At 41.1% G+C, this 17483-nt stretch overlaps 1 protein-coding gene across 5 annotated transcripts in view; it reads right to left on the reverse strand.

The window, feature by feature from the left end:
* Positions 1 to 4565: 4565 nt before the first annotated feature.
* Positions 4566 to 17483, reverse strand: part of zmp:0000001168 (signal-induced proliferation-associated protein 1) — a 33265-nt gene continuing 20347 nt past the window's right edge. For 4 of the 5 annotated variants that reach the window (XM_053440984.1, XM_053440982.1, XM_053440983.1 and 1 more), the window contains exons 6-16: positions 17365 to 17468; positions 16197 to 16354; positions 15194 to 15800; positions 14833 to 15107; positions 13845 to 14270; positions 12559 to 12685; positions 12301 to 12433; positions 10989 to 11087; positions 10254 to 10326; positions 8990 to 9068; positions 4566 to 7583 (exon numbers count right to left, since the gene is read on the reverse strand). In XM_053440984.1, the coding sequence (XP_053296959.1) occupies positions 7440 to 7583; positions 8990 to 9068; positions 10254 to 10326; positions 10989 to 11087; positions 12301 to 12433; positions 12559 to 12685; positions 13845 to 14270; positions 14833 to 15107; positions 15194 to 15800; positions 16197 to 16354; positions 17365 to 17468 (2225 nt within the window). In that variant the 3' untranslated portion in view covers positions 4566 to 7439. Of the gene's footprint in view, positions 7684 to 8989; positions 9069 to 10253; positions 10327 to 10988; positions 11088 to 12300; positions 12434 to 12558; positions 12686 to 13844; positions 14271 to 14832; positions 15108 to 15193; positions 15801 to 16196; positions 16355 to 17364; positions 17469 to 17483 lie in introns of all 5 variants that reach the window. The other variant, XM_053440985.1, reaches the window with a different exon arrangement.

Here is a 17483-nt window from a genome sequence, read left to right on the forward strand (position 1 = left end):
CACATAACCAATCTTCACCAAAATCGGAAACAAAGGTGCATCATTACTATTCATACAAAAAAATATCAAGGAGCATTATGAAAAACACAACAGGAAGCCCACCATTTTGGATTTAGTGCCCATTTTGGCCATATTACGCATTTTTACTTTAACATACTTGTCATAGGGCTTTCATCCGATCAACTGTAAACAGGACCTCTCTCTGACTACCTACATTCTGAAGATCAAATATTCAAAGTGTTCTACAGTACTTTGAAGTATCCTGAAATGAACTGATTTGATTATACACATGTTGGACTTTACTTTGTAAAATCTCTTAATCTATACAGTAAAAATGTTTGGTCTTCAGTATGTAGATAGTCAGAGAGGTCCTGAACACAGGCATATCAGTCTCTCTCTGAACTTATTGAGCAAAGTGTTTTTACAGTACTTTGAAGTATCCTGAAATGATCTATTCCACAGTGAAATGTTGGACTTTACTTTGAAAAAATCTCCTAATCTATACAGTAAATATGTTTGATATTCAGTATGTAGGTAGTCAGAGAGGTCCTGAACACAGGCATATCAGTCTCTCTCAACTTATTTAGCAAAGTGTTTTATAGTACTTTGAAATATCCAGAAATTAGCTACTTGAAGCTAAAAATGTGTGACTTTTATTTTGTAAAATCTCTAAATTGATACAGTCAAAATGCTATTCATAAAAATGACATGTGAGATAATATATACTTCTTGTGAATATAATCCAATCCATTTTATTTTCAATTATGCATTTTGTATATGCTGAAAAAAAAGCTGGCTTGACCGCAGTTCTGCGCAGGAGATGCGCGGTGCGCTTCTGCGCAGGAAGTAAATAAAAAATGTTTTTTAAACTAAATTAAAAACAAAAAAAATGTATAATTACATTTATTAAAAAAGCAAATTCATTGGCCGGAAAAATAAATGAAAATCCTTACAATTTCAATAGGGCCTCACTGTCTGTCAGTGACTGTCAGTGCTCGGGCCCTAATAAATAATAATAATAATACATTTATTTACAGGTGCCTTTCACAACACTGACAGCACTGAACCTTACTAGACATAGAGAAAAACTGATCTAAAAACGATGTATTAAAATGATCAATAAAATGAACAGTGAATACAACACTCTCTATCTGTGTGTACTTGCTCAACTTGTTGCTTAAATGCACTAAAAAAAAACTCTCACAACTTAAAATACCTGTAAATGATTTAAAGTCCAATAGTTTATTCAAGAGCATGGGATTAAACTACAAAGTAAACATTACAAACATAAAGCTTCTAAAATACATAAATGTCCATGAAGGTGTGAGTGTAACAGATGTCTTATTACAATACAATATACATTATACACACATCTGTACAAAGTCCTAATGGCTAATAATTTACATATATTCAAGGTTACTAAGATGTGTTTTGAGATGTGTGGGCGGGTGTTAGAGTGTTCAGCAGTCTGGGAAAGACATCAACATGCACTCTAGTTTTATTGACTATGGTACATTCATCAGGAGTGTGCAGGAGTCAAGGAGTCAGTCAGAGGAGCAGAAATAGTGCTTTTTTATTATGGAGACTATATCTACTTAGAGGGAGAGACTCCACTGATTCTCTCGACTGTCCCACTCACGTTATCACCCCTGTCTGTTTGTGTGTTGGTTGATTTGTATGATTTTTTGGAAGCAAGATTACACAAAAACAACTGGACGGATTTCCTCTGGGTCAGAGTAGAACAATTAAATGATGGTCTGGATCTGGATCAGGGGGCAATTCCAGGGATTATTTTTCTTTTTTCTTTAACTTAGTGAGATAAGGCTTTTTGAACTTTTTCATTGTTTTTTCCAGATGATAACTTTCTTATTAAAAAAAATCTGGCATTTAAAGGGAACTGATATCTATGAATGTGTGAAATTTAGTGCACTCTAAGTCGTCTGTTGCCGGAGTCTAATTTAACACTGTCTCCATATAACAAATAGTGAAACAACTGGTCATGGTAACATCATACCAGGATGGAGTGTATACTGTCTATACTGGTACAAGATGGTGATTAAGTCACCATACACATTGTATAATAAAGTATGAGGAATAGTCCAATCCTCTGCTACAATCAGCAATGTTGTTTTTGTACCTATTGTTGATGACGATGGGATGATTCTAGTTGTGCATGAAACTTTGCTTGTTTGGTTTGTAGATGCTTCTAATTATATTCTGTTGGGCCCACTTGCAGGAAATGTCCATCCTGACTACAAACTAAATATGACATTATTATTATCATTAACGAAAATAAACGAGTCGGTGGCAAAAATGGCTTGATTGCATTAGGAACAACGTAAATCAATGACATACAGACCTTTAGATTAATCCTCGTATTGACAAAATAAAGCCATAATTGATTCTATAAATCTTCTTTCTCTCTCTCTCTCTGCTATATATTCTTCAGTCTAATTGTCTCATTCAAGACAAAATTCAAAAATATTCAAGCAGGGACCTGCCATGCTGCCTGTGTTAGGAAACAAAGACTTAATGTCACACAGAGATCTTCCAGAAACAGGCTTAAGGTTAAGGAACAGCTCTTCGATGCTGTCTGCTAATAATCTACCCTGCCAGTTTCCCAGAAAGAGCAAAAGTACACAAACCCCCTTTTGCGTAAAAAAGAATGTACGTAAGTTGAAGTGGCCTGGATAATGTCTGCTGTTAAAAATTACAGCTAAAAATAGGATCAGGCATACTTTAAATCAAGTAATAAAGGTCAAAGGAGCCTCATACATAGCTGCAGCACCCTGGAGTTTTGTATATTTGAATGTCTTTGAATGCAGGGTTTATGACATGAGGGTTTATGATGGGATTCATTTATCAGCCACAGTAATTGTTATATGAGGTGGAGGCATCACTTATTAACAGGCTGGATTGTAAACAAACCAGAAGCATGTCATGGGTTGTTGCATGGCAGGACAACAACACTGCAATGCAGAACTCAAGGAGGTCTTGTCTTTTAAATTATTATATAAGTTCAGATTTAGATTTTTTTTTACAATTGTTAATTTAACATTATGACAGTATTGATTTTGTTCCAAAAAAAACAAGCTTTCAGTTTCCAAAAAATGGAAATCCTCAATTTAAACCCATGCTGTGCCTGATAAAATGAGCTGTTTGGGTATATCTAAACATCAGGGGTTCTCTCGAATAAAATATTTATCTGCTGTTTGTATCTGTGGATGCCCAACATCGATCAAACCAACGAATTCTAACTAACTAAACTAAAGTGTTGTGAGGTCCCATTTTTTACAGGTATTCGGCAGACAAACTAATATTATAGGCCTCATCTGCAAGTTGTGTGTATGGAACAACAGTGGGCATTTAAAATGCAACTACCCTGAGTCTAAACACACACATACACACACACAGCCTCTGTATTTACTGAAAACGGATGAGTCAAACTGGCGTTAAGCCCCTTGAGCTGTGTGTGACACATAGCCCCTAGTGAAGACGTCCTGTGCTCCAACCCCAAATAAAGACATAGGCCGGTGCATTGTTGTCATCAGCTCCCCTGCTGGTGTCAGGGCAGGGAAGATAAAGCGTTTTTCTCCAGCTAGTGTTTAGGAAAGTCTTCCAGTGGACAGCGTCCTGGGAAATGTTTGTATCATGTTGTCGTGCTGTATTATGATCATGGACCGAGCTTCGGAAAGTGTATTTGTCTTACCTCATCTTGCATCAATTCAGGGAGACGGGAATGTGCACACAATCAGGATTTCAAGCTGCTTTAAATCGGTGTTATCTCCCTGTAAATCTCTACACGTGTTTATGAGACGACGCAGGCTGGATTTAGTTTTATCTTTCAGGCACTGAATGTCAGCTGCTGATGGGACTTTTGTGGGGACCTTCAAGCATTTTGGGAGTTTTATGAATTTGATGACATGAGAAACAGCTGATTGTGATATTAAAGTTGTTGAAGATGTAAATAAGATTAAAGGGCTGATTCTGAACTCATCAGTTTGGTCCAGACCGAGATATATATTACTATCAATATAATATCTCTGACTACTTGATTGTTATGAAGTGGTAAAGAGATGGAAGGTTCTTAGAAGTCAGATGATATCCGAACTTTTCCTTTTGCATATTATAATCCTGTTTAGGATTTCAGTTCTCCAAATATAATAACTTTGATACCTGAATGAAAGGATAAACAGAGAAGTGGAGTGAGAGTGGTGTTCATACTGTGTGTAGGTCGAGTGTCATGTAAGTTAATGGGGTTCTCTTCCCTCCAAAACCAAATTTCACCAATTAAAACTCTCAAGATCTTGTTTGTGGACTTGTGGAATATCTCATTTTTCTCTCTCTCTCTCTCATGGAGTTTTTTTTTTAATTTCTACAACCTGAATGGGAAAAAAAAGCTTTTGCGTGTATTTTTTTAACTTTTGTCCCTTTTAGGTCATTCAGGCACATTTAGCTATTTCTTTTCTTTCTTTTTTAATTATTCAAAATACCTCATAATAACCCTCCTGCATACGCCATTCAACACATTCATCTCAATTCAACTCGATTTCAACCATCATCAGTCATTTTTAAAGCACCTTTTTCCTTTTAATTCACTTTTAAAAATGATATATTTGTTCGGCTCTTTTAACAATCTGTGGTACTCATGGAGCTGTAAACCTTCAATGACGCTCAACAACACACATCTATTACCATTATTATTATTATTATCATCATCATCTGCTCTTTCAGATCACGTGTCACCCAATCCCTTTTCCTCGCACGGCGGATGAAAGACCAGATGTTGAGACGGTCTCTGAGAAAATCCTTCATCGGTCACGAAAACAAATAAAGAACTCGGCAAGTGCAGCCAAAGACAAAGAGAGGAGATCTCTATGATGGATTAACATACATTACATTTTCAGGTAGGCACAAAGTCAGAGAAATAAGCCTTCACATTTTATACGACCAGTTCTGACCATCCATTCTGAAATAAGAGTTTCACTCATTAAGGCGTACCTCATGGTGTTTTAAGACCTTATTAAATGTGTAGGAGCTGTAGCTGAAATAGCTCAATACTAGAACGACAAGGGGAACCACAGCCGGAGTTGCAGATGGTTTTTTGTCGTGTCATATCACGGTTGTTGGCTTTCTACAAAATAAAACTAAAATTGATCACCAAGCCCGCCTTCCTTTCTGCCCCCTTTTTCACATTATTCTTTTTCCCCTCCAGTTTCAACAGCAACAAGAAAATCCACATTTGCATGATTAATAAGTTACATTTTTTTTTTTATACATACACACGTACAGAGGGGGAGCTTGGAAGTTGCTTGGCACATTCTCATGCTAGACCAACCTCCTACAATCTAAATAACTATACAAGACACAGTAAAACAGGTCTTCTCACACCTCTCAACGTCTCCCTGTCCGGACAGGAGGCTTCAGCGTGTGTACAGGAGATGAGACGGATGAGACAACCCTCGTCTGCATGATCACCCTGCACAGGGGTGCACAACCCGATGCACAAAATAACATGGAACAGTTCGGCTGTACATACAGTATCTTCACATACTGATAAAGTTTTTAGATTCATAATTTAATCTGTATATACTGTATCTTAATATGCTGGTACCAGGTATTCACAGTGACTCTAAAATAAAATTACAAGAGGAAGTTTGTACAAGAAATAAGAGAGTCCGAGTGACTGGCGAAAGTTTGGCATCCTTTTTTCCGTCGGAGTTCAGAGTTCGTGGTCATCGGGGGGGGGGGGGGGGGGGGGGGGTTAGTCTGTGGTTGAGTCAGTTCTGTTTGGGAGTGTTTCAGGAGAGCTGCCTGGGATTTTTCGTTGGCACTGAGGAGAAGCAGTCCAGCTCCTCTGAACACATGTCATAGAACGGCGCAGTCAGCCGTGAAAAAAAAAAAAGGGTGAGGTAAGGTGGCGTCGGGGGGGAGGGAGGGGGATCTTATCCTCCTTTTTTATGTTGAACAATACATAACCAGGGCAGGCTAAATAAAATACAGTGTAGGCCCTGTCCAGTGCGGATTTCACAATTTTCAAAAAAAGAAAAGAAAAAGTGCAAGAATGACACAGAAATACACAAAAACACACGTCAGGTTGTAAGATTTCACCCACTGTCCTCACCGATATGCCTCTCATAAGCCATACTTCACTATTAACCCCAAAAATAGTCACTGTAGAATGTCCGCCAAACACTAAAAACATATTCAATACAATATTCTGTATTCCACTATTAGTCCAAGGTATTTTTGTCCAGACATGTAAAGCTATTTTTGCGAGTTGAAAAGAAAAGCTGCCGTTTGGCATGTTGTGGTTCTGGCCAGCAGGAGATCTTCTACAGTATGGCTGCTACAATAGTGAGGTTAGAGGACAGCTACAGGCGTTAACGGAAGGAATCTGAAGCAGCTAGTTCCTGCCTGTGTCTTCGGGAGAGGTATCGACCTTTTTACGTTATTCCTTCAACACTGTTTTCATACACACCTCCACGTGGGATAAAAACATGCCCAGGTATATGTTTTCCAGTTTACATCCCTTTCATTTATGTTTTTTATGTGGTTCGCCTTAAAAACTTTTTAATACAGTACTACTGAGAAGTGGAGAGGGCAGGAGTGGTGGGTCCTTACGAAACTGACCTAACATCAGTTGGCATCATTACATCTTTTGGAGTGAAAGGCTGCCTACAGCCTCGCCGCGGTCATGCTCCCTTTTTTTCTCTTTTTGTGTTTCTATACAAGGCTTTCCAAACAGGCAGCACCAGGCAGAAACACACTGCATCTACACGTCTGGCAGAGAGAGGAGAGCAATACTACTGTTCACATATATTATTGGTGATATATATATAAATATATATATATATACATACATACATACATATATACATATACATATATATGTATATATACATATATATATGTTCCCTTTTGGTAATTTCGGATAAGACACCACTAAACATGCTATACAGTGTCTCTCAGTCAGTCTTAATTGCCACTTTTTATGCAAGTGCTATTCAGCCCAGCTTGTCAAGTATTTGAAGCAAAGTACAGTAAGAGATGCACACGTAAAGACGGACACACAAAAACACACACACACACACAAACACATTCATACACACACTGTCTTATACACACCAAGAGAAGCACTCCAGCATTGCACGCCAACACAGCAGCGTGAGAGCTGCTCATTGGTCAGTCTATGAGGGTCATGGGATCTTAAAAATGTCTTCTTTTTTCTTTTGTATGTTGTTTTGCATACTCCCTCACCAACAGGCAGGTTTCAGGACAGAGACTGTGCCAATACACAGACTGAAGAGGATCGGTGTGTGTTTGCCTTTGCAGATATGCATGAACAAATCAAGTGCACTGAGCGCACAGGGACATTGTTCGATTTGCATCTGTCTGCTGATCAGCTCATGCGTTTGTGCGCGGCGGCGGCGGCCGAGCTAGCAGGGCTTGTTGACGTTGCACAGCAGCTCGGTGACTTTGATGAGGCGGGCCACCGTGCTCTGCGACTCCTCCTGCAGCCGCTGATTGTTCTGCCTGAGGCTCTGCACCTCGGCCTGCAGCACCGCCTTGTCCTCCTTCTCCTGAAAGACATCGGCACACAACAAAACAAAAGCCGTCGCTCAGATCGCTGTGGCAGGAACGGGAGGGGAGCGACAGGTACAGCGGGTGGCGTTAAGGCAACTAGTGGGCACACATAAACACAGAGCTTGAAATAAAACAACACAAACAAGTGTCGAGAGGCACATCACACTGCAGTGAGGAGGAAGACACTCACAATCTAAAGAGCACAGAAACAGTAAATAAATCACTGAAAGGATCATTTATATGATATTTTCACTGTTTACAGCATTCAATAAAATCAGTGTTGGGGAGAAGACATTCTGAGATTCTGAGAATAAAGTCCTATTTTTACGAGAAGAAACATTTAATTTCCTTTAGTAAGTCTCATAAATAACATAAGACTTAATATTTTTGGCCCGTCAGCACCACTTTTAGGTATTTCAGGTATTAATTGCTTCAGGACTTTGAAAAGATTATATATTTTTATTTTTATTTTATTCTGGTAATATTATGACCTTATTCTCAAAATCCCAGGAAATGTTTTCTTCAACATGGCCAGAATACTCTGTCGTGTAAATTAGTTACCTAACACTTACAATTGTTACAGGGATGCAACTAGGAAAAGGGAATACAAATGTCTAAGCAAAGTCTCAGAAGGGGATGTCTTCAAATCTGTTCTATTAACTGATGATATTCAGTTTATACTTATATCAGACAGAGAAAAGCAGCAAACCAGCACATTGAAGAGGACAACAGAATAAGCAAAGATCATAATTTAACAGAAAGAGATCTGAATTGTTATTGTCACTAAGATCATGAATTCGTCTTTATAGACTAAATCATTGATTTGACAAAGATACATTAGATTCATCAAAAATGAAAATAGGTTTCAGCTCTAATCAAGGACTTGAAAATAGAAAAGTATCCATGTGATTAGGATGAAAAATACATACAGAGACATACACAGTTTTGAAAGAAATTCACAACACAATGTCCATTCGTCTGTCATTGACTGAGCAGCTTCATCCACTGAAGAAGACCATGAGCTGTGGTTCAGTGGACAGTGTCACGTCCAGTATTGTTTTACACGAATATTCAGATTTAAGTTTAGTTTATGCAGAAATATATTAGCTTGTTTTTATAAAAATGTTTTCAGTATTATGTCTGAATATTCAAAAAGAAAACTTTTGGGTGTCTGTTGTTTGTGCGTGTCTCTAGAGTGTATCAACTGTGATTGAAAATAGTTGTATGAATTAGACGATTTGTACAAGTAAAAAAGAAAGTGCAGATCAGAAACTCCAATTCCTCTCACTCCAGTAACAGGAGCTGATCCATTTATATCCTTGTTCCTACCTGCTGACTGTTCCCGTGCAGCTCGCTGGAAATATATAGATAGAGAGAAAAACTGTCATGAAAGTCAAAGCACCTTTTGCAGGTCATCCTGCAGCTTCTTCAGCATGGCCTCCAGCTGGGACACCTTCTCCTCTAGGTGGCCTGGAGAGTCACTGCAACAAAGAGACGCAGTGACACTTCGTCAAAAGCAATCGCAGCACTTTGAGGTTTGTAATTGGAAAATGTATAAATAGAAACCAAGGTGTCGACATGGTTTTGTTTGACAGACGGATGTCTTCACTGGTACCCGCTGTATTTTATAGAAAGATTCTTTATTTCTTTATTTTTTGTTATATAAATAATCAAAGCTAACTTTGATCTAATACAGAGTGAACTTTTTGATTTGCCTGATCGTCATTAGAGTCGCTCCCACGCCCTCATGGTCTCCACTGCCTTTAACGTAACCTGTAATACTCCGAGATCCATTTACAATTACTGCAACGGCCGCCAATCAGACCTATTCTGAGTATAGTCCTCCCATGATGCATTTCGTCTGATTGCAGTTACACATCCTGATTAGACCCTCCAGAGCAAAGTGCCGGCCCTCTCCTGGTGATGTGAGAATCATGATAATAATGCTTTAAAAGGAAAGAACACAGCGTTGTTGTTAAATGATTTGGGCCAAGTGGTGTATTTCTAAATTCGATCATGTGCTTTTTGTTCTCTCAGCATTTAAAGAGATTTCATGACAGCATTTCCCTGAAAGATGCTGTCAGTTTCCCTTGTTTGCTTTCATTTTGCCTTTACATTTATTACTCAATTAGTTTTAACTGAAAATAAGAAAACTTAATGTTAAGATTTTGGGCAACAATTGATAATAGTTAATGCAATTTGCAAGGTCAGGGTGAGAAAAGGGTGCAGTATATGGCGTGTACGGTTCTATGTTCTTTTTAAGCATCTGCTTCATCATGCTTTAGGATAACACTGCTGTGGACTTAACGTGTTCAGAAACAGCATGAAAGAGGAAATGAAGTAGCTGGGAAAAGAATAAAAGAAGAATAGAATGGAATAGGGTGGGAGTTCTACAGAAAGATGACAACGAGGGTGAGTCAGACGCGTAAGTGCATCCGAGTGAGTGAGTGAGTGTCTGAATCAGAGGTCTCTCTGTAGGGGAGAGGATTGACTCAAACAGTTGGAAGAAGCCAATAAAGTCTGAATAAGAAAAAGAGAGAGAATAAAGGAGAAGAGGACGGATCGAGCTGAGAAACATGTGCAGGGATTCAGGTAAAGAAAACAGGGAGACTAACGACAGAGACATTAGAACTGTCTCACCCTGACTGTACTGTGGAGCAACCCACCTGTCCTTTGAGTCTCTCCGCTTGCCATCAGTCTGGTCGGCTCCTGTGTCTGACGGGTCTCCGGCTTTGCGGTCTGTTATTTTAACAAGAATGTTATATACATTATTGACCCTTAAAACAGCAGAGCATAAAACACACAAAAGATGGGGCATGTTCACTTTCTCTCCAACTTAAGGATACTTTTAGAATCAGGCTGCTGCCATGAGAGCTTTCCGGAGGTCAGTCACTGTCGTTGAGTGATAATTCACAATTCCCACCCATATCAGAGGATGCACAAACTTCAGTACTTTTAGAATAACACTGAAAATATGGCTCAAAACAAATAAGACATTTGAACATTGACCTTTGGAACTGTTTTATAACATGGAGACTGTTTTGTATTTGATGTACTTGTGTTGTATTGTACTGTGTTGCACATGACCCCTGTTAACTAAACAAACAAATTCAACTCAGTTTTACACACTTGTTTATCTTATTCATCCCAAACTGGGGAAACCATTATTTTCATGTTCATGTTGTCATTAAATGTTGAATCAGGTAAGAGCCTTCGACATGACATTGGGGCAAATGTTCGAATCTGTCTTACTAGAAATTTTTGATTTTGAAAGGATGAGATAAACACAAGGTATCAGTCAGTTAAATCCAGGTTTCTCTGGAAGTTGTGACTGTGTTGACCATATAGAAATGATGTTGTATTATTTTACATCTATATGTAAACAGTATGGTAATCCTCACCGTCTCGTGACAAAGCCTCCAGGATGCCTCGGCAGGCTGTGGCCAGGTTAGCGATGGACTGCCACTCCTCCTCCGTTGAATCTGTCGTCTCTGAGAGAACTGAGAGAGAGAGGCCGTGGTTTATGGATCATAACTCAGTGAAGTGAAGGAGTCAAATGTAGCTGCGTTCATTCAGGAGAACAGGGACATTTTAGTCAGCAACAGAGCACAGATTCACTTTGGTTCGTCAGTAACAAAGAGTCACCACTTGGGGGTGATGCTGTGTTAAATTAGAATTCAGGGACAAGGAGGAAATGCCACGATTTAAATGTAATGCACTTGCAGGTTTCTATGGAAGCAGTTTGCTAAGGTTGTGAGATGTTAGACATAAGTGAACATGAAATTAACTGCAGGACCAACATTAAAAAAAATTAAGATAAAAGTCACATTATAAGAAATTGAGCTTATAATGTGACTTAGTATCAGTGTGCTTTGGTAAATTATCAGATGCAAACTTAATAAAAACATTAACAACATAATATATATTCAAGAATCTACAATTGTTCTTTTTTAAGATCTATTAAGTCCTTGAATCTTATTATTCAGTTATAAAAATAACCTGCCGGCCTCCTGTGAAAGAACGTAATGTGAAACAATCAGAGGCCTCAGAGTCCTCCCCCACAGAAATCTAAAAGCATCTGAAGAGAGGATGAGTGTGTGATGATGAGTGTGCTCTTATGGCTGTTAAATGATGAGTCTCATAGTCTCTGCAGAGGCAGAGCAGATGGCGGAAGAGGGGTTCCTTGATTTGGGGCTGCCTAACCCCCCCCCACACACACACACACACTACCCATCTGTCCCCCTTTTATCCCAGCCCTGGCAGGGGGTGGCAGCGGAGCAGGGGTGATATTAGATTAGCGGAAGAGGGGGCAGCGGGGATGAAAGAGGAGGGACAAAGGGAGGATGCAGTGGGGATGAGGAGGGAGGACAATGAGGAGAGGGATTTAAGGCAGGAGGAAATTAGGGAGAAAAGGAATCTGCGGCTGAAACGTGCGTGTTTGTTCCATTTTGGCATCATTCAAGCAGTACGGAGCATTGTTCTGAACCCAGGATCAGATTAATAGTTTATTTCTCATCTCATGCTGCTAATATTCCTTATGTTTAAGAATACCACACAATAAATATGTAGAGTTATTACTGACACTAGACCCTAGCAGGAAGATGGAGTACTCGGAGAAACCCCACACAGTCTCGGGGAGAACATGCAAATCAGCACTGCCCAAATAAAACTTGATGGTCATTCAATAATCTATAGGCAGAGGGAAGTACTCACTCTTGGTGATGGAGTTATGAAGACTCAGGGCTCGTGAATTTCGTTCGGCTCGGTCTACACACGACAACCGGGAGGATGAGAGAGAGGAGTCGCTCGCCGATGCCCTGTCGTCGCCAAACTCAGGCCCCATGAACTGAAGACAAGATGGAGACAGAGATAAAGGGGAAACGACACTGTCAGCGAGGAACTGGCGTGTTGGGGGGGGGGGGGGGGGGGGGGGGGAGAAAACTCAGATGTCATGTTGTCTTAGTCTGTCACCTGTTCGTCCTCCAGGGGAACTTTGGACTTGACGGCCAAGATCAGATCCGGCGTGTCGTCTCTCAGCTCGCCGAGGTTTTCGTAGATGTGGCATTCCGGCTTGAGCTCCTCGTTTTCGTACACGTGCCTGCCCGCCAAGGAGGAAAGGGAGAGTTGTGGTAAAACACAAAGTGAATCTGTGGCTGATAGCTTGTGAGATTTATATTAATATTTTAATCCAATCCAGAGGTCAAAACAGAAACAGGAGCACTTGGAAAAGTAATCTCCAGATTCCGGCTTGATTGACATTTGTTATCCTGCACTCAGAAAACGATCTTTCAAAAATATCATATCTGATGCAGCTCAGTCAAATGACTCAGTTCTACTTTGATGAAAAGTCAAATTCATTTAAGTGAGCAGCAAAGTTTGATATTATCCTCATGAATATTCCATTTATGCACAATGTTCTCTTCAAGCTGATGTGACTTGTTGGAGTGAAACCAATCAGTGTGACGAAAATGTTTCACAGGCAAGAACATAATGTATATGTGGTGCTGTTATTACACATGTTTATTACACTCTTGTGACCATAGAAAAATGAGGGAATAGTGATATATTATTTCCCCCAGTGCAGATATTATGGAATTAGAGAGGATTGTCCACTAAAAACCAGAAGGTCAGTGTTTTGACCCCCGCCTCCTCAATTGTGCATTCTGAAGTGTCCTTTGGAAAGATACTGGAGTGTATGGATGGTGTGTGAGAGTACAAGTGCTGCATATAGAAGCACTGTATGAATGAATGGGTCAATGTGACACTTTGTGTGAGCGATAAAACTGGAAAAGCTCTGTGTAAATAATTGAGTCCATTTATTATTCTTGTTTTCAGTCATTATTGCCCCTAAAAAAGATCTTTCTACTTTTTTTATCTTTGAAGAATAAAAAAATCTACGCTCAAGTAAAGTACATTTAAAAAAGTGAAATCTTTACTAAAATGAAAGTTTGTTATGAATCATAATTTAAATACCACAGCATTAAGGTCTAGTGACGGACTCCTTTCCCTGTGACTCAGAACTTACGCGGTGACTCTGAGATTTGATTGGAATGATTCAGCTTCAGTTGGAGGATTTCGGCCATGTTGGATGAGGTCATACTCGACTCATCTGCAGTTGTGTCTAGATCGGTTGTTGCATGTAGCAAAGCAAATTTCTTATTGTTTTTATAGCGTGAAACCCTCTTGTTCTCTAAAACACCTTGGAGCTCTCACATGACAGGTTATGACTGATTGAACTAATCAGCTCTAACACTCACCCATCACAGGTGTCCCTGAAGGATGGCTGCCTCTCCAAAGAGAAGCTGCGCGGGAGCTGCGAGGCGCTGCCCTCCTGGCTCTGATTGGCCGGTGGGTCCTGCAGAGACGTGGCCCGTAACAAGGGCAGGCTGGGCGGCGTGAGGAACGAGTCGCGATTTCTCTCGCTCTGCCCTTCATCACACAGCATCTCTATGACCTCTTTGGCCTCCTCCGCCTCCTCGGCCTCCACCTGCACCTCCATTGCGTCTGTCTCGTTGACCCCACCTGCCTTGAGGTCGTCCTCCTTCGCCTCCTCCTCCACATCCTCGTCTTCCTCCTCCTCCTCATCTTCCCTCTCATCCAGCACCCAAGCCTCTCCCGACTGATCCTCTCCAGGCTTGCACTCCGCATCCTTGATGGCTTTCTGGTACAACTCAGAGAAACTTCTGCACGACATAAAACAACAACATACAAAAAAACTGTCACACCTCTGTTTTTTCTGTCCAGCTCCTCATTTCATGGTCATACATTATTTGAGAAGTCAAAAAGAAAGATAAAATGTCAAAGCTTTTATTATACTGCTTTCAAATGTTTCTTCTTTTAACTGAATTCAATTAAATATTGGGTTTATTTACATTATTTTAACATTCCATCTGTGTGACAGCTGAAAGGAGAGCGTGCTGGTAACAGTGGGACAGCCTGTGCCAGTGTGATTAAACGTCGTTAGAGGGATTGATTGGTTGTTAGCCAGCTGATTTGACACTGACTGCAGACTGCCATCAGCAGCACAATGAACTGTGACCCCGGAGTGGCACCTCTGTTGTTGTTCTCAACTGATTTGTCCCATTTAATTGTTGTCAACCTCTGCGCCACCCCTCACTGGGACCACTCTTCACTTTCCGCAGCTCTATTCCCACAAGGCCCCTCTCACCCTGTTTCTGTTGACCCATGCGTGCCCTTGTTAGTGTTCCCCCTCCCCCCTCTCCGCCTATCTGCTGCCTCACCCACCTGCGAGGCTTGCCGTTCTCGTCCGGCGGTATGACAGTGATGTGGATCTTGTGCGCCGTGCGCAGCAGCCTCGTCCTCTCCTCAGGGCTCAGGTGAACCAGCGAGTGTCCGCACAGCCGCACCACTCGAGCCCACAGCTGCAGGCCTCCGCTCTCTGCGTAGCAGAACCGCTGCAGCTCCGTCACAAAGCCCTCCTCGTTCATCAGGAAGCCCGGCTGACCGACCCCGTCTCGCAGAGGGGTGACCTCCAGCGCCTCACAGCCCCTCGTAACCAGCTGCAGACGTGCAGAAAAGTATGGATGATTCAGAAACACAATAAACAACTCACTGTATAATTTCCCATCAGGCCACAATCACCCACCTCTAGCCTCTGCACCACCTCACGTATGTCCTCCATCTGGCTCTCCATCACACTGATGGACACTGACTCCCCACGCTCATAGAATATATCCAAGCAAGGGCCCCCTTCCTTAGTCTCTGTCACGGCTTTCCAGCCAATGACATCTCTGCAGGAGCAGTTAAACACCACCTTGCGTGTGCACCTCTCGATGAGCACCACCGATTCAGCCGACACCCCCAGCAGACAGGGGAGCTTGAGCTCTCCCACCTCCACCTCATCTCTGCTGTAGACCATCACGGCCCACACCAGCGCCCCGGCACTGTGCAACTCGGCCCCTTTGGCTCCCTTCAGCTTGTCCTTGCGCTTGCCACCCAGGGAGAGCAGGGGGAACTTGGTGGAGGAGTCGATGGGTGTCGTGGTCACATAGTTTTCCGCCAGGTCCTTCAGGTATTCCTGCCGTGTGCGCGTGGCCATGGAGCGGAACTTCTCGGATTTCTCTGCGCCGTTTTCAGCGTTCACTGCCTTTGCCAGGAGAAAGTCTCTGAAGGCAGCTGAGCGAGGGAATCGGGCGCCCCTGGGGAACAACGGGCCAAATAATGGGATGTCTTTCGAGCGTGTCACAGCCACCCTGAGATGGAGAAGAGAAAAAATGTAATGACAGGGTGAGAGAAAGGCTCTCTGGAAACAGTCAATCTAAGTCTCCTTTGTGCAGGATAATGTCTCCTAAATAACAAACATTTACAATGACTCTGTTGCTGTTGTTTCCCCCCCTGAGGTGCACTGCTACTCATATGAAGATAGATGTTGATGATATGGTAAGTAAATCTTCTGTCAACTATATATTTTTTTGTGTTTCCTTGGAGTTCAGATCTTTCCATATCTCATTTTACTTCACCACTGCCTATGAAGACACATGTGATGTGTCCGATGAATTCATTCCCTTAAAAAATTCATAAAATGGGAGCTAAAAATGTATTGGATTGATAGGCCTGTGAATCAATAATAGCATTTGGCAGAATCCTACCTGTAGTAGGTGTTCTCCGTGCAGGGCTCATGAACCTGAACAATGATGAAGACATGCTGGAAATGGGAGCGGATGGACTTGGGAGTGAAGGGCAGAGCGCCTGGCTCCTGGAAAACGATCGTCACAATGTCGTTTCCGATGTGTCGCTTCCTCAGCAGCTGACCAGACAAAACCAAGACACAGAATCTTACTAAACAGGAAGGCCAAAGTCACAGTAAAATTAATTTAAGAGGAGAACGAGCCTTAACTCACTGGAACAGCTTGCAAGACTCAATAATCGACAAATTAAAGGTTATGGTAAATAGCAGAATTGTGTTATTCTTGAAAAAAGACCTGATTGTTATCATTAATATGATATAAATGATCACTGTGATTACTGTTTTACCATTCAGACCATTCTATTTTTTATTCAACGTTTTGTATTTGTCTGTTTTCTATGTAATATAATTGTGGATACAATGTTGATATTGTAACTGTGCAATACTTAATGGTAGGGTGTAATTGTGATTGAATGTATTGTCTTATATAGACTCTGGGAGGAGAAATAAGTCCAAATAAACCATATAATATAAATAAAAAACAAGTTAACTTTATAAACAAATATGGTTGAAGTCAACTCATTAAAGTTAATATTGTAAATTCAAGGGGTGGATTTGGTCAAGATGACGATACATTTAGAAATATTTTATAACTTGAAAAAAGGCCACTTGTATCAAATAAAAAAATTTTAAAAAAAAAAATCTAAAATCCGAATGATTATATCATTAGATGAAAACTGTCTAATCCCCAAGTTTATTTTGAAATAAACTTTTAAGCTGCATCACAATGGCAGGCCTTTGGATAGGGGGCACATGGAGAAGTGACAGTCAGCTGAAGAGGGAGGCTGCACAGTGAATCCCTTCATGGTGGGAGAGAACACTGGGGGGCAGGATTTTTATGTCATGCTTGTTGCAGAGCACAGAGGTTTTTCCTTAAGCTTTTACTAAAGCATGACACTGTGAACAAAGATCGTCAATGAAGCTTGAACCCACACTGCTGCAGATTCAAAGAACAGAGGTGAAGCATCTGAGAACCGTGGCCTCCCAAGAGTAGAACTTGGTTTTGGAGAAACACAAAGCTCAGGACGAGGAACCCTTATGCCTCCATTCCAATTAGAGGTTTATTTTACCTGTTGTGTGTTGTTGGCTGTGTAGGGCAGCATAGTGGACACATGGAACATAATCTCGTAGTCCTGGTAGCGCGTGTAGAGGGAGTGTGTTCCAGTTGAGTCGGCTGCACAAGACGCAC

The sequence above is a fragment of the Pleuronectes platessa genome, chromosome 15, assembly GCF_947347685.1.
Source record: "Pleuronectes platessa chromosome 15, fPlePla1.1, whole genome shotgun sequence".
In the NCBI taxonomy this organism is placed as follows: Eukaryota; Metazoa; Chordata; class Actinopteri; order Pleuronectiformes; family Pleuronectidae; genus Pleuronectes; species Pleuronectes platessa.